Source organism: Pavona decussata, unplaced genomic scaffold (genome assembly GCF_977016875.1).
Source record: "Pavona decussata unplaced genomic scaffold, jaPavDecu1.1 SCAFFOLD_571, whole genome shotgun sequence".
NCBI classification, from domain to species: Eukaryota; Metazoa; Cnidaria; class Anthozoa; order Scleractinia; family Agariciidae; genus Pavona; species Pavona decussata.
In genome coordinates this window covers 1-20,398 of record NW_028145848.1, presented here as the reverse complement: position 1 = coordinate 20,398, position 20,398 = coordinate 1, and the positions used below count along the sequence as shown (strand labels likewise).

At 38.6% G+C, this 20,398-nt stretch overlaps 2 protein-coding genes across 5 annotated transcripts; both read right to left on the bottom strand.

The window, feature by feature from the left end:
* Positions 1-1,747: 1,747 nt before the first annotated feature.
* Positions 1,748-14,177, bottom strand: LOC146449836 (uncharacterized). Of its 4 annotated transcripts, XM_085101056.1 has the most exons (3): positions 5,406-14,177; positions 4,629-4,771; positions 1,748-3,843 (listed from the first exon to the last, which is right to left on the bottom strand). In XM_085101056.1, exons 1-2 carry the CDS (start codon positions 5,517-5,519, stop codon positions 4,670-4,672), a joined length of 216 nt encoding a protein of 71 aa, XP_084957182.1. In that variant the 5' UTR covers positions 5,520-14,177; the 3' UTR covers positions 1,748-3,843; positions 4,629-4,669. The 4 variants fall into 4 exon arrangements, 2 of the variants coding, with proteins under 2 accessions (XP_084957182.1, XP_084957181.1); XM_085101055.1 differs by having other exon boundaries at positions 1,748-4,771; XR_014860497.1 differs by having other exon boundaries at positions 1,757-3,843; positions 4,629-14,167.
* Positions 14,178-17,043: 2,866 nt separating this feature from the next.
* On the bottom strand, positions 17,044-20,359 carry LOC146449835 (uncharacterized; the record flags this gene model as incomplete). The annotated part of the gene is made up of 1 exon (XM_085101058.1): positions 17,044-20,359. A coding segment is annotated over one exon (1,749 nt), but the record flags the coding sequence as incomplete, so codon positions are not given.
* Between the last annotated feature and the right edge of the window lie 39 nt (positions 20,360-20,398).

Sequence of the window (20,398 nt, the reverse complement as noted above, 5' to 3'; positions counted from 1 at the left end):
GCTTGTGACTGTCTGCAGCCTGACAGATGTCAGCCTCTGACAAGGATTTATTTCTGTCAAGCCGTCAACTCAGCACTGACTGACTGGGGTGCATTCATGCCGCGAGAAGCAGGCCACCAGGGCTACGTGCCTTCTGGGTGAGATGGACCCACTGCTTGCATGATCAACTGGACTGGAAGGTTAGTTGAGTTCAGTAGTCAGTTTAAATAGTTTGAAAGTTCTTAATGAACTGCATTCATGAGTGTTAGGGTTGATTATTATTATAATTATTAATAAGTTCTAAATTAATTGTTCCCACCAATGGAACCTCATGGCCATTTGAAGTCTCGAATACATATATGTCCACTGATAAATTGAATCAAAGAACCAATTCTCCTCTCTTAATTGCCCCCACACTGTGGTTAGGGAGTGTTGGTTGTTTAAAAGATCAGAAAAAAAATCCACCTTGGCTGATAAAAATCTTAATTCTCATGACCTGGGGGGTTGAATAGTCTTTGAAATTACAAGGAGAAATTGGATGTTCAACACTCTTAGGCCCTAATGAGGCTGAATCGTGACTGATTGCAGTAAACTCACTGCAGATTCAGGCATTTTGACAACCAGAGGGTTAAATTTAATCCCAGCTGGCAAGTTGAATGTTTTAAGCTAGGCTGGGAGTTTGATTGAAACCGATCTAAAGCAAATCAAAAAATTCTGCACTGGGGATATATTTTAGAGTTGTTCAGCTTAAGTGTATCATGCAGCTGACAACAGAAGATTGATCTATTTTGAGAAAAGCAGACATTGATTGCAGTCTTGAACTGGGTCGAAATGTTCGACCCAGTCTCATATTGCCATCACGTCGTCGTCACCATCATTAATTTGGGTGTGTTTTCTTTTCTTTTTTTTTTTAAAATTTATTTTTCTGTTATTTGCAAAGCCATCTTCAATTTGTATTGCTCCAAAGTCTCAGTGTCACACTTATAAAAAGTCATTAATGAGAATCAGATTTGATGTTTTGCTTTGCTTGTGACTGTCTGCAGCCTGACAGATGTCAGCCTCTGACAAGGATTTATTTCTGTCAAGCCGTCAACTCAGCACTGACTGACTGGGGTGCATTCATGCCGCGAGAAGCAGGCCACCAGGGCTACGTGCCTTCTGGGTGAGATGGACCCACTGCTTGCATGATCAACTGGACTGGAAGGTTAGTTGAGTTCAGTAGTCAGTTTAAATAGTTTGAAAGTTCTTAATGAACTGCATTCATGAGTGTTAGGGTTGATTATTATTATAATTATTAATAAGTTCTAAATTAATTGTTCCCACCAATGGAACCTCATGGCCATTTGAAGTCTCGAATACATATATGTCCACTGATAAATTGAATCAAAGAACCAATTCTCCTCTCTTAATTGCCCCCACACTGTGGTTAGGGAGTGTTGGTTGTTTAAAAGATCAGAAAAAAAATCCACCTTGGCTGATAAAAATCTTAATTCTCATGACCTGGGGGGTTGAATAGTCTTTGAAATTACAAGGAGAAATTGGATGTTCAACACTCTTAGGCCCTAATGAGGCTGAATCGTGACTGATTGCAGTAAACTCACTGCAGATTCAGGCATTTTGACAACCAGAGGGTTAAATTTAATCCCAGCTGGCAAGTTGAATGGATTAATTTCCTGACCCAATCTCTTATCATATCATTATCGTTATCATTCTTAGGAATGTGTTTTTGGCTTGTTTCCCCTCAGGAGGATTAAGTCAAGCCGTTCAGTCAGGACTGGGGGTGCATTGGATGGCCGTTCGACTTAGGCCAGAGCCCAACGTGCCTTCTCTGTGACCTGAGTAATGCCGGAGATGTCCACTGATCGACTAAAAGACTCAAACACTCAAATTTAAAGAACATTGCGACGTGTGGGGTGGTGAGAATTAAGCATCTCTATTCGTTGTTGTGACGTCAGCATAGAGCGCTACCAATAGGTTTCCAGACTCTATTGTGACGTCCTTGATGCACTGATATAATAGAGTGTTTGCAGCCTTAATTTACATTTTTGACTCGGTGTTAGTTTTAGCTTATATGTTATATAAGGATTGGATAGTTTTATTATATTAGTTTTATTATTTTATTATTATTTTAATGTAACTTGTAAGGCGCATTTGAATATATTCATATAGATATTTGCGCCGAATAAGTAATAAATTATTTTTGAGCTGTGGTTAAGCAGAGACGTTTTACCGAGCGTGCTTTACAGGTGGCAGAATATTAGACCGAGGACTTGTTGATGGAGGTTGATGGTTTCTTACTTCTATTTGTTAAGGCGTTATGATTCAAATAAGGTTTACAAACTTTATATAAATTAGGGTTTTTAAAGGCAGTCACTTGTGGAATCGGCTCTGATTATTTGTATATGCTTGTGATTGCGAGGTCATTCTTTCTTTTGCGTCCTAATGTCACACGGTAAAACATTTGGTAATTACTAACAGAGTTATGGCAGAGTTATGGCAGATGGTATATAAGCGATTATGGGAATATTCATTTTAAAGACGTTTTATTCTGAGCTATCCTAATCAAGTCGGTCTCAGTTCACAATATTTGAAAGACGTTCAACAAACGGTTGTCTTCAGTATAGGACAAACATAAAATCCTTTTTAGCCTTCAAATATTTGCTGGCGGGTAGAAAGAAAGCCTCTGTATCCTTTCCCATTCAAACAGCAGATAATGTACGGTGGTAAATTTTTTGGTCGTTTTCCCATGCATCCTCTTTAATATTCATTGACTTAATGCTGATAGTGTTTCGACGGTATAATTTTCCGTTATTTAAAGTAGACGTATGAGGTAAACTTCCAGTTAAAATGTTTCTATTTAATCCCTCTAAAATTAAACCAATAAACGACTCAACCAAAAATATAACTGAGACTAACATTTCGTAGTAGTTCAGTTCTTTTGATAAAACTTGTTAAGAATAAATTTACAATAATCATTTGCCTATATTACGTCTCTTCTTTTAAGTAATCGACAAGATTGCTAAGGAAAAGAGAGGCAAAAGTGCCGAGCGTAAAGGAGAAGTTAAGCGAGGTTCAACGTCTACGAGCGACCTTTCACGCATTGCCTCTGTGTTATTTGCGAACGTAAATTTTACGCATGTGCACACGCCAAAATTACGCGACACTGGAAATCAACCCTTACGGTTCCCTGATTACAATTCAGATAAATACAGCAATGGACTATTAAGACATATTACCCAGCGTTTATTAAAAAAAATAAATATCACGTTTTTGTTGTCTCGGCGACGTCATTGTTGTCAATACGGCAGAAAGGAGGCCTTGAGAGCTTAATGGTAAGTGTAAAATCTCATTTCTGTTATTCACGGAAACATTTCACTTAATTTCTACTATTCACGAGACACTACTTACATTGTTTTTTATCTCTTTTTTCTAGTTTTATCTGGGTAGCATAAAGGCAAGCATTCACCAAGCGAGTCATCACGAACCTGTCAAAACACTCCGTGATATCCTGGGCAATTAGTGAGCTAAAAAGTTTCCCTTTAAGTACAACGTAAACCTCTTCATTATGGTTTATATACATTTCACCTATAATTTATATACATAGCAATAAAATGGAATAGAATAGAATGGAATGGACTGGAATGGAATGGAATGGAATGGAATGGAATAGAATAGAATAGAATAGAATAGATTAGATTAGAATAGAATAGAATAGAATAGTAGTTATACTTGTGATTTATGAAAAGTAATGGAAGGGAAAAAATTGTATTACCTCGTCTCGGACCGTCGAACGCATTGCCAAAACCTCCGAGCGTCTTATCAACGGTCGTCTTTTTCTCCTTGACTCCTTGAGTCCTTGATTTCCTGGGAATTGTTCATGAACATTTCACTTATAATGCTTGCCGCGTTAAATACAATGTCATAGTACAAATATATGATACATAGCAATAGATTTCTTGCGAAATAAGTGGCCGCAAACTTCCGTCTGTTTTACGACATAAACCTCTTCAGAATTGCCCTTGCGTCACGGTGTCCTCATTGGAAAAGAGTTCCTTGTTCTTGCTGTCTTGTCGTGGGCATGGAATTAGAAACAGCTTGTCCTGCACTTTTTCCCATTGGAAAAGACTCCGTGATTTCCTGGGAAATTAGTGAGCCAAAAAGTATCCTTTTAAGTACAACGTGAACCACTTCCTTATGGTTCATATACATTTCACCTATAATTATTCTCCCCGTATTTAGAAATTACTATATCCTTTATTTGTAAGGGATTTAATGGCCCATGATTTTGCGTTTACGTAGCACATTAACCTCTTCAGAATTGCCCTTACGCCCTCATTGGGAAAGACGTCCTACTTCATGGCAGTGGTTTCCTGTTTGGAGGTCGCAGCGATCGTTGAATGTGGAGCAGTCGGAAGGAATTGAATTTACGTCCGGGTCTCTTATCAATGAATCACATTTTTTCGCATTGGAAAAGACTCCGTGATTTCCTGGGCAATAAGTGGGCCAAAAAGTATCCTTTTAAGTACAACGTAAACCACTTCCTTATGGTTCATATACATTTCACCTATAATTATTCTCCCCGTATTTAGAAATGACAATGTCCTTAATCTGCAGTGGATTCAGTGGCCCATGATTTTGCGTTTACGTACCACATAACCCTCCTCAGAATTGCCCTTACGTCACGGTGTCCTCATTGGCAAAGAGTTCCTTGTTCTTGCTGTCTTGTCGTGGGCATGGAATTAGAAACAGCCTGTCCTGCACTTTTTGCCATTGGAAAAGACTCCGTGATTTCCTGGGAAATTAGTGAGACAAAAAGTATCCTTTTAAGTACAACGTGAACCACTTCCTTATGGTTCATATACATTTCACCTATAATTATTCTCCCCGTATTTAGAAATTACTATATCCTTTATTTGTAAGGGATTTAATGGCCCATGATTTTGCGTTTACGTAGCACATTAACCTCTTCAGAATTGCCCTTACGCCCTCATTGGGAAAGACGTCCTACTTCATGGCAGTGGTTTCCTGTTTGGAGGTCGCAGCGATCGTTGAATGTGGAGCAGTCGGAAGGAATCGAATTTACGTCCGGGTCTCTTATCAATGAATCACATTTTTTCTCATTGGAAAACACTCCGTGATATCCTGGGCAATTAGTGAGCTAAAAAGTTTCCCTTTAAGTACAACGTAAACCTCTTCATTATGGTTTATATACATTTCACCTATAATTTATATACATAGCAATAAAATGGAATAGAATAGAATGGAATGGACTGGAATGGAATGGAATGGAATGGAATGGAATGGAATAGAATAGAATAGAATAGAATAGATTAGATTAGAATAGAATAGAATAGAATAGAATAGAATAGAATAGTAGTTATACTTGTGATTTATGAAAAGTAATGGAAGGGAAAAAATTGTATTACCTCGTCTCGGACCGTCGAACGCATTGCCAAAACCTCCGAGCGTCTTATCGAACGGTCGTCTTTTTCTCCTTGACTCCTTGAGTCCTTGATTTCCTGGGAATTGTTCATGAACATTTCACTTATAATGCTTGCCGCGTTAAATACAATGTCATAGTACAAATATAAGATACATAGCAATAGATTTCTTGCGAAATAAGTGGCCGAAAACTTCCGTCTGTTTTACGACATAAACCTCTTCAGAATTGCCCTTGCGTCACGGTGTCCTCATTGGAAAAGATTTCCTTGTTCTTGCTGTCTTGTCGTGGGCATGGAATGAGAAACACTTTGTCTTGCCAATGGATAACATTTTTTCGCATTGGAAAAGACTCCGTGATTTCCTGGGAAATGAGTGAGCCAAAAAGTATCCTTTTAAGTACAACGTGAACCACTTCCTTATGGTTCATATACATTTCACCTATAATTATTCTCCCCGTATTTAGAAATGACGATATCTTTAATTTGAAGTGGATTTAGTGGCCCATGTACGTACCAAATTAACCTCTTCAGAATTGCCCTTACGCCCTCATTGGGAAAGACGTCCTACTTCATGGCAGTGGTTTCCTGTTTGGAGGTCGCAGCGATCGTTGAATGTGGAGCAGTCGGAAGGAATTGAATTTACGTCCGGGTCTCTTATCAATGAATCACATTTTTTCGCATTGGAAAAGACTCCGTGATTTCCTGGGCAATTAGTGGGCCAAAAAGTATCCTTTTAAGTACAACGTAAACCACTTCCTTATGGTTCATATACATTTCACCTATAATTATTCTCTCCGTATTTAGCAATGACTATGTCCTTTATCTGAAGTGGATTCAGTGGCCCATGATTTTGCGTTTACGTACCACATAAACCTCTTCAGAATTGCCCTAACGTCACGGTGTCCTCATTGGCAAATACTTCATCACAGTGCTTGTCTTGCCAATGGATAACATTTTTTCGCATTGGAAAACACTCCGTGATATCCTGGGAAATGAGTGAGACAAAAAGTTTCCTTTTAAGTACAACATAAACCTTTTCGTTATGGTTCATATACATTTCACTTATAATTTAGATACAATTAGCAATAGAATGGAATCGAAAAGAATATAATAGAAGTTATACTTGTGATTGATTTTAAAAAAATGGAAAAAGTAGGAATGGAATTAAAAGTAATGGAAAATAAAAAAAATTGTCTTACTTGTAAATTTGCACACAAAAACTTTTTACCATTTAATTTAATAATTATTATATTTCAGGAACATGTCCTTTCCGTCTTACGCAATAACAAGGTCTTTAATCTCTTGGGGAATAAGAGGCCGAAAATTTCCGTCCGTCTTACGACATAAACCTCTTCAGAATTGCCCTTACGTCACGGTGTCCTCATTGGAAAATACTTCATCGCAGTGCGTTCCTGTTTAGTGGTCGTGGCGATCGTTGAATGTGGATTATTCCTTGTTCTTGCTTTCTTGCCGAGGGCATTGCCATAACATCTGGGTGTCTTATCAATGGATTACATTTTTTCGCATTGGAAAACACTCCGTTATATCCTGGGAAATGAGTGAGACAAAAAGTTTCCCTTTAAGTACAACGTAAACCACTTCCTTATGGTTCATATACATTTCACCTATAATTATTCTCCCCGTATTTAGCAATGACTATGTCCTTCATTTGTAGTGGATTCAGTGGCCCATGATTTTGCGTTTACGTACCACATAAACCTCTTCAGAATTGCCCTAACGTCACGGTGTCCTCATTGGCAAATACTTCATCACAGTGCGTTCCTGTGTAGTGGTCGTGGCGATCGTTGAATGTGGATTATTCCTTGTTCTTGCTTTCTTGCCGAGGGCATTGCCATAACGTCTGGGTGTCCTATCATTGGATGACATTTTTTCGCATCGGAAAACACTCCGTGATATCCTGGGAAATGAGTGAGACAAAAAGTTTCCTTTTAAGTACAACGTAAACCACTTCCTTATGGTTCATATACATTTCACCTATAATTATTCTCCCCGTATTTAGCAATGACTATGTCCTTCATTTGTAGTGGATTCAGTGGCCCATGATTTTGCGTTTACGTACCACATAAACCTCTTCAGAATTGCCCTAACGTCACGGTGTCCTCATTGGCAAATACTTCATCACAGTGCGTTCCTGTGTAGTGGTCGTGGCGATATTTGAATGTGGATTATTCCTTGTTCTTGCTTTCTTGCCGAGGGCATTGCCATAACGTCTGGGTGTCCTATCATTGGATTACATTTTTTCGCATCGGAAAACACTCCGTGATATCCTGGGAAATGAGTGAGACAAAAAGTTTCCTTTTAAGTACAACATAAACCTTTTCGTTATGGTTCATATACATTTCACTTATAATTTAGATACAATTAGCAATAGAATGGAATCGAAAAGAATATAATAGAAGTTATACTTGTGATTGATTTTAAAAAAATGGAAAAAGTAGGAATGGAATTAAAAGTAATGGAAAATAAAAAAAATTGTCTTACTTGTAAATTTGCACACAAAAACTTTTTACCATTTAATTTAATAATTATTATATTTCAGGAACATGTCCTTTCCGTCTTACGCAATAACAAGGTCTTTAATCTCTTGGGGAATAAGAGGCCGAAAATTTCCGTCTGTCTTACGACATAAACCTCTTCAGAATTGCCCTTACGTCACGGTGTCCTCATTGGAAAATACTTCATCGCAGTGCGTTCCTGTTTAGTGGTCGTGGCGATCGGAAATGAGTGAGACAAATTTGCACACAAAAACTTTTTACCATTTAATTTAATAATTATTATATTTCAGGAACATGTCCTTTCCGTATTACTAGTAAATAAAAACGTGTGATATACATGTCCTTCCCGTATTTGGCAATAACCAAGTCTTTAATATGCTGTGGTGTTAGGGGACCAAAGAGTTTGCGTTTACGTACCACATAAAACTCTTCAGAATTGCCCTTACGTCACGTGTCTTATCAATAGATGTTCGTTTTCGCATTGGTCGACCCGGCGATCGTTGGACCTCAATTATTTCGAAAAATGAGATTACAAATATATAGCCTTACAGCAGAAAAAAAAATCACTGAAAAGAATGCAAAAATGTATGTCGTTGCCAAGATGAGTCTTGTGATTTGTGGAATTTTAAGGACCCGTCAGTATGCAACTTTAAAACATTTTGTCCATTTTCCAGGTTTATGTCTCTTGTACAGCCTTTTAGAAATTGTACAGGAGACCTCTGAAGATAGCTTTTATGACCCGTGCAGTTTTTATGTTTAACGATAATAATTATTTTCAAGCTTACAGTCCGTCGCTAACAAAAACCTCGCGAGGATAATAAAGATAAAACTCTTAAGAAATTAAAGTAATAAACGCAAGGTGTGCAGAAACTAACGCGTTTATTTTCCACGCTTAAAACTATTTTCTGTTAAAATGTGAACGTTAAAACTTTTTTTAAGGTTTTTGTAATCCCGATGGTTATTAAAAATGCAGGACTACCTAAATAACTGTTCCATTTACTACTATTATTATTTTTATTGTTTAAACTAGTGGAAATTCTTTTAAATCTGTTACTACGTTAAGCCTTTTTGTTTTTCTCCATATCTGTATTTATAAGCTCTTTTGACTTTGGTAAAAATAATGTTCCCGTATTCGTCTTGTCCCTCGGCGATTAGTTTTATAACTGTTTGCGGGACCAGCCATTCTTGTTGTTATTTTAATCAAATAAAGTTTTGTTGTTTGTTGTTAGCGGGGAAAACGACCGAAAAATAGATGTAGAATATTTTCCGAAACGATGCGTAAGTATAAATTATTTCAAGAGAGGCTCGTAAAGAGAAGTAAGAATTTTCAGCAAAAGCGTCCCGAAAAAAGGTGATTCTTCCTGCGAAAAAAGAAAACAAAAGAAAATAATTAATTGAAATCAAACGCTAATATCCTACTTGCAATAGATAGCATTTAAAATGACTTTATTTGCTACATACCTGTCGAAATGCTGGGGTTTTTTTTTACTAGCTCTTGCATTCTCCAACGCGATGATGATTGTTTTGTATAATTTGAGCGACAGTCGACTCTGTTTGACAGACAAATTAAAATGAAAATCGAAGTGTCCATTGACCGTCATGTAAAAAGTTTGTTTTTTTATTTTTAAGGTTACCTTATACCTTCAGAGGTGTCTCGAGTCTAAGCGATGTAGCGAGTCCGGTTTAAACTGTAGATACCTACACCCTTATATCAAATTAAAGCTTATAGAGCTGGCTATCAAACTAAGCCAAGAATATTGAAATAAAAATAAATGCCGAATTTTTAGCGCTGTTTTCTAGAATCAATATTTCACTTGCTAGAGCCACTTATTCTACGTAGGCATGTCTCCTTTGTCGCTGTTTTCTCCTCTCTAGAGCGTATCGCGCTTCTCTGCATAAAATAGGATTTACAAACGGAGCCTCCCTGCCAAACGCCCCGCGTCTTTCTCTGATTGCGGTTTGAAAAGCTGCATGTAACTGCTCATTGTAAAAGTAGCGAGGAGTGGGAAAAGCGTAGCCTGTTGCGAGTGCACGAGATGCTATTTCGAACCTTCCCAGAGACGGCTGAATATTTGAAGGAGGATTTTGGCTGTCGAAAACCGATCGAATGTCTATTAATAATCGGTCATACAAGTCGACGCCGTAGCAGTCAGCGAGAATATTTGCGTTATCGATGGCAATTGAACCTCTTATTTGACGTAGCTGCGTTTCTAAAAAATTACGCCCCTCTCGCCAATACCTCTGATCCACATCACAGTCACTTCTTCCCGGATCGCGCGGTGCTTCTTGTGTGTCGTATCCTAAAAGCCGACTTCTTTTCTCTACAAAGGTTGTCAGAGCACCATGAAAAATACGAAATTGCTCGGGATATTGATTACCCACTACCTTCGTTATGGATTCGTCTCGGCATGGTTCATCTTGAACAAAAAGACCGTGAAGTTTAGTTATTTTTAAACTCGGTAGCCCGTCTCCATCCCCAAAATTTTCATCGGGTGGATATTGTAGACATAATCGCAGATAAGCAGATTCGTAACGGCTATCTTGCGCTGTGCGGACATTCGAAGGGAGAAGGCTATTGTCGTTGGTGATTTTGTTGTCCAAAAACGAAGCGACTTCGGGAATTACGCGCAAGGCATGCCTCCAGGTTAAATCGACTTGCTTTAAAACTGGAAAGCGGTAAACAGCCCATGAGAGTGTCAGTAGTTCTCTGAGGTAGTTGTAACTTAGGTGGATTTCGCGATTGTTAGCAAGATCAAAAGCCACACTTAGACAGTGCACGTTTCGTGAGCGGCCTAAAACATCGATTTGCTTCGCAATTTGTAGATTTTGTAAGAAGACATGATAGGTCTCCAGATCACTTAGATGCGTTATCATCGAAGAAATATTTTCAATCATAGCGGCTTCCGTAGAATCTGAAATTGAAGGCCTAACTGATAATGAACTCTCGCATCGAGCGGACTCTATGAAAGTTCGAAATTTTAAATCAGAAACATATAATGCGAAATCTGCACGTGTCCGACATCCTGTAGCCAACCGAATGGATTTTGGTAGAGTTTCTTCGTCTGCGGCGCGGGTAGCTGCCCCTTCACTCCCATGGTCCTGTGTAGATGTAGCTTCCTCATCGTTGTCGTCATCGTCTTCCGGTGGAGATTCTATTTCCTGGAAAGGTGGCAGAGAGAAACAACTTTAAGACACATGACCATGATAAGGACTTTCCTATATTAAACAATTATTCCATTATTTAGGATATCAGAAAAACCGAATGAAATGATTGTTTTGTTATACATAGTTTTGAGGAGAATAATGACAAACACACCATCGCAAGGAACCTGAATTGAATATTATGGTTATTGGAAATCGTGGAGTGCGGGCTACGCGAATTAGCTATAGAAGAAGTGCTCCTGATAGGAGCACTCGGATTTCTTTTTTCCGAGTATGCTTACGTCACTTTCTAGAATAATCATCATTCTCATTCATTCACCAGGCTGGAAATATACCATCACATTCCTTTCATATCCCACACGTTCGACATTCAAATCCTTGCAGTATGCAGGATGTTTGTCCCATGAACCTAGTTTAATGGCCTTAGCTCCCACGAGTCTCCTGTAGCTCAGTGGTAGAGCATCCGAACTAGTAATCGGAAGGTCTTAGGTTCGACTCCTGATAGGAGCACTCGGATTTCTTTTTTCCGAGTATGCCTGCGTCACTTTCTAGAATAATCATCGTTCTCAGATGAAGTAATATATCAAACACGAGGATGAGTGTTTCATCAGATATCCAAAGGCTAAGAAGTAAGCTGAGAAAACGAAGCGCAGCCGAGTTTTTTTGAACGACTTCGAGGTGTTTGGATATCTGATGAAACACACTTTCGAGTGTTTGATATGAATTTATGATGCGTCTTTTTACCTGAGACATTTCCTCACCAGCATCCGTTGGACCACTGGCCTGTGTAATGGTACTTGTTTGCGAGGCTGCGACGTCAGATTCTTCCGCGGGGACAGTTGGAGTTTGGTGGGCAGGTGAACTTACGCGAAAATCGGCTCTTTCTTTTAACACTGGTAGTAAATAGGTCGCTTCGGTTTTCTGTGTTACGAGGCGAACTGCTCGATCGATCGAAACATTATCTAAATCTTTAAGGACCATTAAAACGGAGCCAAGGTACATTGCGACGACTTCAAATCCGTACGACAAATAAAGACCTAGAGCCGATTTATTCTTAAAACAGCCTGCCAATTGAAGCCATACGTTCACGGTATATTGGCGTCGCGCGTTTAAATTTAGATTATGCAGCGCTTCTAAACCTGTTGCGATGCAGATGTCTCCTAGACATTTTCCTTTTTTGTCGACGCTTCTAATACAATAACTTAATTCCCAAATAGTTTTACGGGTTGTCTGCAATATGCCGCTGTGAATTTGTAATAAGGGTAGAGGTTCCATAAGAGAAGGGTCATAAGTGTTTTTCTTGAACATCGCAATAGCACAGGGAGTACCGTTTGATTTGTCAAACGCAATCACCGTCAACCGATCCCCCTCTCCAAGAAAAGATTTCGAAAGCTCGTTCTTATACGTATTTAAGTTAAGTTGATTTTTGGAAGCTTCTTCCGGATCTAGCATTGATTGCAAAATACTTAGTTCGCACGATTCAGAAAGTGACTGCCCATCTGGATAAATCTGCGTGAGAAAAAAAAAATGGAAAGGTAAATTCGGACGAACACTTATCGAAGGCCTTACTGAATAACAAGGAAAACAGAAATAAACGTTGGCACCCTGTGAAGTTTTGCAAATACCTCCATTAATTATTTTACACGATAATATTTACGCGATGGCCAATTCAACTAAGTTGGCCGTCAGCGAATACTAGAGAGATTTAGCATCGCCTTTACAGCAAACGGCAAACGCCAGGCCGGCTGAAGTTTTCTCTTTGATGAAAAAAAAAATGAAGCTTTTTTGGTTTAAGCTTATCTTCACCCAGTCGGCAACAGCTATCGAGCAAACACGAAAAAGAGAGAGGTGAGTTAGAGAAACACAAGTTTATGCATTTTAGAACAAGCAGCGGCTTGACGTTTCCTGTTTGGCGTGAGCCGTAAACGCGAAGCTGAATCGTAGATTGAAAACTTTGAGACTAGACTACGCTGTACCCTGCGATCAGGTGGTCCTTCTTGCCTTTTTGTTTGGGAGAGGAGGGGAAAAGTTTTTTTCATCCCCTTTTCCAGACAAAAAAAACCCGCCTGATCGTAGGTTAAATACGCGGCGGAGTGCAAGTTTCACACCTTTTTTTTGCGATAAATACAATCGTCGCCTTTTCGCAGCGCAGTCGAAAAGTCTTCTATTTTTGTGCGTAGAAAAACAAGCCGTTAAAGTTATTTAGGAAAATAATTGTTCTAGCATAAGTAAGTTACGAGAACAAGGACTATCTTAAGCCCTATGCACACCAACAAAGCATGTTTAATTACACCAGGTTTAACAAAATGAAAATTGGTGAGAGAAAGCTGAACCGTGCGCTTTGACGTAGGATGCAAGTAAACTTTAACTTGCTTTCATTTGTACTAAATCTGTAGTCCACAAAAATCGCCGAAACCAGCTTTTATGAACGAAACAATTTTAACTGTTTAACTAAACAGCTTTTAAACGTGTTTAAACCTTGGTGTGAATGGGGCACTAAGAAAACTTCTAAGAAAATAAAGTAGCGTTTAAATTTTGCCTTTCAATGAATGCGTTAAGTCGAAAATTAGCCTCTACAATGAATAAAGTTGGATGTAAAAAAGCTCTTGTAGTTGAATTGTTCACTTAATAAATGTTCTACAAACCCACTTACCGCTACTCTGAAGTCACAGTGTGTTAGTGCGTTGATGTGAGTGAACGCCATGCTGGAAACTGTAGATGATCAAAACGGAACTCGCCGGCTCTGGATAAATAGAGTACTTCAACTATGTTGAATAAAAATTAGAAAACGCTGAACAAACAAGATACTGTATACGGAGGATATATAATAGATCAAATCTGCTTAAATTACTCAACAAGATTGTGATATGTGATAGAGATGATATATATGTTTCTCAATGCTTTAAAATTCTGGCTAGTTCTCAGTCCTTGGCTTTCCAATGTGTTTCCCTGGAAACCAAACACTCGTGCCAAATTTGGTGAAATGATTTGAAAGCCTGTACGCAAAAGCTGGGAAACCTGTGTAACTACTCAATGATTTAATAGTACACTGACTGTACATCGTACAGTCAGAGTTTTCATTGATCCATAATAATAATGACGTCATTGTACAGCGGCTGGTTCATTCGCCATCTTGTACAGCAGCGTAGTTCAGTGTAAGGTAAGATCTTAACTAGTTTCAACATAGTTTAACTATTAAAAACAATGATATGATGTAGACAAAGCACAGCGGGAATATGGACCTTTAAATTCAAGTTTCTAGTAAAATCTTGCTGACTTTTAGCTTGCATTCGATCGATCTTATTCCTCGTGGATTCAGTTAAGTTATCCATGATTCTTAGGATGTTGCTTCAAGTCAAACTCTAGATACTGTGAAGCACTGATTGTCAAGGCAAACGATTTCTAGCGTTTATTCCAGTTATAACTATTCCCCAACCAGATCAATCGAACGCGAATTCGCTACTTCAGATAATCCTTTTATTTCGTGGTGACATAATAGAAACCTCGACTCCCGATAACTCGAACCATCGCTAACTTTACCCTCGATAACTCGAACCTTTTTCAATTTCCCTTGAAGATTCGAGTTATCGGGAGTTGACTGTATTGTTCAATTATTTTTTTATATGATTCACAGCTTATGGTTGAGGGTAAAAAGATCACCGAGAATATCAGTTAGATGTCTGCTTTTTACACGTGATGAAGTCCAAGTTCCTCAATGATGTATGCTCTAGTCGATTCTTCGTCTGCTTGTAGCACTTGTAGTGAATGACAGATAGAATGAAATATACAGCTTATGGCTTCACATGTAAGTCTTGAGATATGATGAGTAGGTCTACTGAACTATACATGTATATATGGTCTCCTTTTGCGTCTGCATTGATATTTTATGTTGAAAAGCTCTGTTCAGAGCATGAAATAATAAAGATTTTGAATTTTCACCTGCAAGTAGTAAACCTTTATTTAACTAGGGTAATCCCTTTAGAATACTCTGTTATGAATAGGAGCCCTACATTAAAACTAATAAAAAAAACAAGATAATAGCTCACTATCTTGTCTTTTATCTATTATATGGCTATAATTTAATAAATATTAATATAATATTAATATAATTAATTTAATTATAACTGCAGGTAGTTATATAAAATTGCTTCTTCTTGTTTCTCTTGAAATAACTTCCTTATTCAACCTAATTTTTAAATTATTCCTGGAAAATATTGTACATAAAGAGACCAGTTAGCTATTGCACAGACTGAGTGAAAAAAATGAATTGTTACGTTCTTGCCAGACACACAGAAACTATTTTTTTCTGTTATCAGCAATGTCACTTGAATAAAGTAAATACTGCCTGGTTCCTTTTCATTTTTTTTTTTTCTAAGCTATTTCAATTGTTAATTTGTAAAGGAAACAGCTAGTCTTTCGAGTAAACAATACATAATTTCACAGATACTCGGAGTATCTCAGTATGTCAAGGGTTCTAAATCCTTATTACAAGCTTGAAAATCTTCGAGCTTTCTTTTCACAGTCTACAGGGGCACCCAACCACTGTCTTCTGCAAAATATCTGTTCAAAATATATGTCTCCAATTTTCTATTACTTGAAGACGGCTAAAAATGTTAGGAAAGTGTTCTAAAATTTTCGGGAAAAGAGTACTGAATCTCTCTTAATTTCGAAAAGACGTAAGTTCCCCTAGAATTCCGGAACAGATGCTGAGAATGCAATTCTAGTTATCTAAAAGTACTCTGGATAAAAAGTGTTTTCAATGTATTTAGGAGCAAACCCTCGTTGGGTGCCCTGCGATGAACTTCTTTATTTTTAAATGACATCATGCTTTTTGGTAGTGAGACATTTAATCAGCATTTTTAAAACAAATAAACTCTCTTACCGATGGCCGATTTTTTAAAACACAATTCGATTAAGCTGGTTGAGAAAAAACTTGGCACAAACAGCCCCTCCCTCCCCCCCCCCCCCCCGCCATCCACCCACTCACCCACCTAACACGACAAAAGATAGAGGGAGAGGTTGTCAAGGTTTTATTAAAAGGATATTAAAGACAATGGTAAATAATATAGTTTAAGGACGATGCCTACTAATACCGAAGTATTTTTGTGCAGTTTATGACTTCGCGGGAAAAGCAGATCTTATCAAGGGCTATTGGGATCCAAAAAGAAAATTGTGGGTAACCACGCATTTTTCAGAGATATTTGAGCATTAATAGAGAGATTCAGCTTCGCGTTTACGGCTAACGGAAAAACGTTAAGCCGCTGTTTGTTCTACAATACACAAACTTGTGCTTCTCTCACTCACTTCTCTCTTTTTCGTGTTTGCTCGATAGCTGTCGCCTACTGGGTGGAGATAGGCTTAAACCAAAATAACCTATGTATGGGATTCTTTTCTAAATTGAAGCTTCATTATCTCTGAGAAATGCATGATTAACCCCCCCCCCCCCCTTTTTTTTTTATATTTTGAGATACCAAAAGCATTTGGTAAGTTCTGCTTTATCCGTATACTTTTAAACCGCGCAAAAATATTCCTGCATTAGTAGGCACCACCCATAGGAAACCTGAGTATCTCGCGATGCGCAGAACGTATGCCTTGGGTTCAAACCCCGGCTGGACCAACACTCAGGGTCCTTAAATGACTGAGGGGAAAGTGTTGCCTTTGTAATGACATCTGCAAATTGTTAGACTTTCTAGTCTTCTCGGATAAGGACGGTAAACCGTACGTCCCGTCTCACAACACTTGTTCCTAATAATAATCTGTGGGAAGTTAAAGAACCCTTGGCACTGTTCGTAAAGAGTAGGGCGTGGATTTCGGTGTCATGGTCTATCTGATTAAAGCCGTCATTGGTCTGGGTGGGTAGGGTGAGAGGCGGCTACATTGACCCTGAAAAGCCCCAAGGGGGGATTGGTCAATCAAATTAAAAAAAACAATCAAATATACCAAAACAGTAACGTTTAATGAAACTTGAGTTGTTCACATGCTTATACCTTTCAAATTATGCAACACGTCTGTTGAACGTTAACATTTCCCATTCCAACAAATCAAATCATACTATGCTTAAAAGTAAGCTGAAGTTTCCGACCGCACAGGACGGGTAACAAACATCCCTGTAACAATTGGAAAATTCACCTTGCTAGTAGGAAAGATTATACTAAGGTGGCTAAATATTTTTCAAACAATCTGTCTACAACAAATTAACAGAACACCTAGAAAATCTTTGTAGACCAAACGAACAACGGAAAACCTATCACGCTTTGTTTGCAACACTGAACAAACCAACACAAATAAGTGTCAAAGGCAGATATATCGCGCAACAACAACGATATTTTATTATTTGTCAATAAATCCTTAATCCCCTGGCTCCGCAGATAGCAGTGCTAATCGAGGCGGGCCATGATAATCCGGCAGTAAAAGAAGAGGAAATTACACAGGCGCTTTTCATTTAGCCATACATACATTATTTTCAAGCTGAAGTTTCCAACGCTACAGGACGGATACCAAAACATCTCGGTAACAATCGAAAAACTTCATCTTGCTAATAGGAGAAAATGTAAGAGCGGCGAAAAGTTTTCCAAACAAACTTCCTACAAAAAGGTTTAGGCCAAAACAGAATACTCGGAAAACTTTCCCTCGCCCGAAAAGACACAATAAAGCTATTTACTTTGCCTTGCTGAACTTTATATTAGCTGAGTAGCACTTTATATCAGCTTGAACGGATATTAAATGTCGCTATCATCCCAAATCGAAAATCTGAACCTTCCCGACGGAAATTTGTCCCTTCGCGCAAACTTGTCGAAGCGTTGAAAGCTGTGGAGCTTGCGTTTGACTTGTCGATAACTGGTGCAGGTTTGTAAAACGCTATAAAAGTCTGGATGGTAAACACCTTGCGAATAAAATTTGGCTATTTTCATAAAGCCGTTTCTGTAGAGTTCATATACAAATATTGGCCCACTTTCTGAGAACTTCACTTCGCGGACTGGTAACAACTGAACTAGAAACGCGTGTAGTATGTCAGTTCTTATAAGTAAAAAACCGCATAACCGTACGAGAGATACGAGGTCACTTTCAGAAAAAGATAGGGGGCCACATACATTCCACTGCAAAATATTGAAAAGTAAATCTAAAGAATCTTTATCGAAGTTGTTCGGTAGACAAAGTTGATTTTGGCCGTGCGGTTTTAAGCAAACGCTACATATGCGAAATGTAGTGCTATTGCGAAGAAACGCGGAGAAAAAATCACTAGCGAAGGACAAGTAATTCGTTGAAATTGAACGAGAATAGCTTTCGGAACTCAAGGAAATTACTGTTCTGTCATTGCTGACGATGAACGCGAAGAACAGTTGTGGGATGAGGTCAATTTCTTTAAGTACTTGTGACAGCATTTGGTCTTCGCCGCAATATGTCATCTCAGCCATGAACTTGTTTGGTATAGATTACCTGCCACATTCAAAAAAGGTACTTTACACTTCGCTCACAAGAAACTATTCAACTTATTCAGTCATTGTAAAACATTTACTGCTTATGAACTTGGCGATGTATGTCAATTTTCGGTGTTCTTAGCTCGTAGATTCCGTTAGAGTGCAAGTATACGAGGTCGATAGGATAAATCAATGCATTTACAGCTTCTTTAAAACTCTTACCGGCATTGAGTTTAAATTTTGCTGGTTCAGTCTCCGAATACTCAGCTAGATAGGCTGTTTTGTGGTCTTCCGATAACCTTAAAACTTTGCCAATGAACACTTCAGGACATTTTTCAGTAGAATTCGACGCTACTAAAGCAACAAAATCGCCAGGTATGGGAAGATATTCTATGTTTCCTTCCTCGTCTTCATCGCTCAAGATAAGTACACCGTCTTCGTCAAGGCTTCGAGAAACCGTCGAGCTTAACATATCTAGCGCCTTACTTTTCTTCTGAGCCAAGGGACGTTCGTCGTAAAATCGCTTTTGCGTCCTTACGGAATGCTTCATTAAAGTTGCAAACGATTCTCTCAGCGCAGGATCGTTACTTCCGGGCAAAGTCAAAAAATGATTTACGACTGCTTTTCTTAAATCGACCGTGGTTAACTTCATTGAAAAATATTTTTCGAAAAGCGAAGACACGTAATTTGTATACGAAGCATGAGTGAAGGGGTCGCCTCTTGAATTGACGAACAAAAAATCATGTTCTTTACCCCCCAAAAGCAAGTTTCTCATTTTAGTGGAGTAAATCTTCAAATAATTAGTGAGAAAAGTCAATGGTGTTAGATCTGTTCTGTTCGGTCCATAAGTGAGTCTTGTTTTGTAAGCATCCTCATACAAGATGGTGGTTCCGTCTTGATTAAAGCAAAGAAAATTTTGATTCTTACACTCATCGCTGTTTTGGCCGCCATAAATGCGCAAAGATATGTATTCTTTAACTCGCCCGGGGTTAGCTGAACAGTAAAGCAGTAGGAGACATAAGTTCATGCAACTTCTTGCCTGGTCCAACCCAGTTTTCTCGCTTACTTCCCATTTTAATTCACGGCAAAGTTCTAAAAGTTCGCTATAAACCACTTTTTCCAGTGCAGGCTTTTTTGCCAAATCGTCTACTTTATCTCGCCGTGCTAGGCGTTCTAGCTGTCTCTGTATGGCCCTCACTTTGTCTACTGAATCAGTCCAATCTTTGATCTGACTAGATACTGATGGCACTTTCAACACGTTAAGGAAGGCGGAAATATAACGACTGCAAGTTATTGCCTTTACAGAACGCGAATCCATCATGTAATTTGAGAATTGTTGTATTATCTGCGCATCGGCACAGTAAGAAAATTTTGGATCGACTTTTTTCACGTTTTTTAAATACCACATGAATCGAGAAAGTCTTTCAATCATTTTGTCAATAGTCACATTTTGCAACGCACTGCCTTCACGGTCACAATTGAGTTCGCAAGAATAAAACCTTCGTATTTCTTTGATGTCTGAAAGGAGCTCGGGTGACATTTCCTCGCTACTTAGGGAAGCAACTTTTTTGCTTTCATTGCAAGAGGAGTCAGAGGCTTCTTGTGTTACTACATCATCACTGACGGGTTCTACGGAAGAACCAATCAGTTTACTACCCACATTCACAAGGTGTCTGCCATCGCTTTCAAGATCGTCATTTTTGGAGGAAGGCCCTGGTTGGTCGTCTAAACAGTTATTTTGCGTATGATCAAATTCACTTTGAAAATTCCAAGGTATTTGAGATTTTATCGGAGAAAAACCTGTTGAAACGTCGCCCGTTACAGTAGGAACTTGGGGTTCAAAGGTTTGCAAAAAATGCGATAGAAATCTATAGCTACTTTG

Bases quoted from the DNA above. Each gene is read 5' to 3' on its own strand.
- LOC146449836 (XM_085101055.1), bottom strand. From the start codon at position 5,519: ATGTTCATGAACAATTCCCAGGAAATCAAGGACTCAAGGAGTCAAGGA. The intron at 4,772-5,405 runs GTAATACAATTT...CTAATTTCCCAG, and splicing joins GTTCGACGGTCCGAGACGAG to GAAATCACGGAGTCTTTTCC.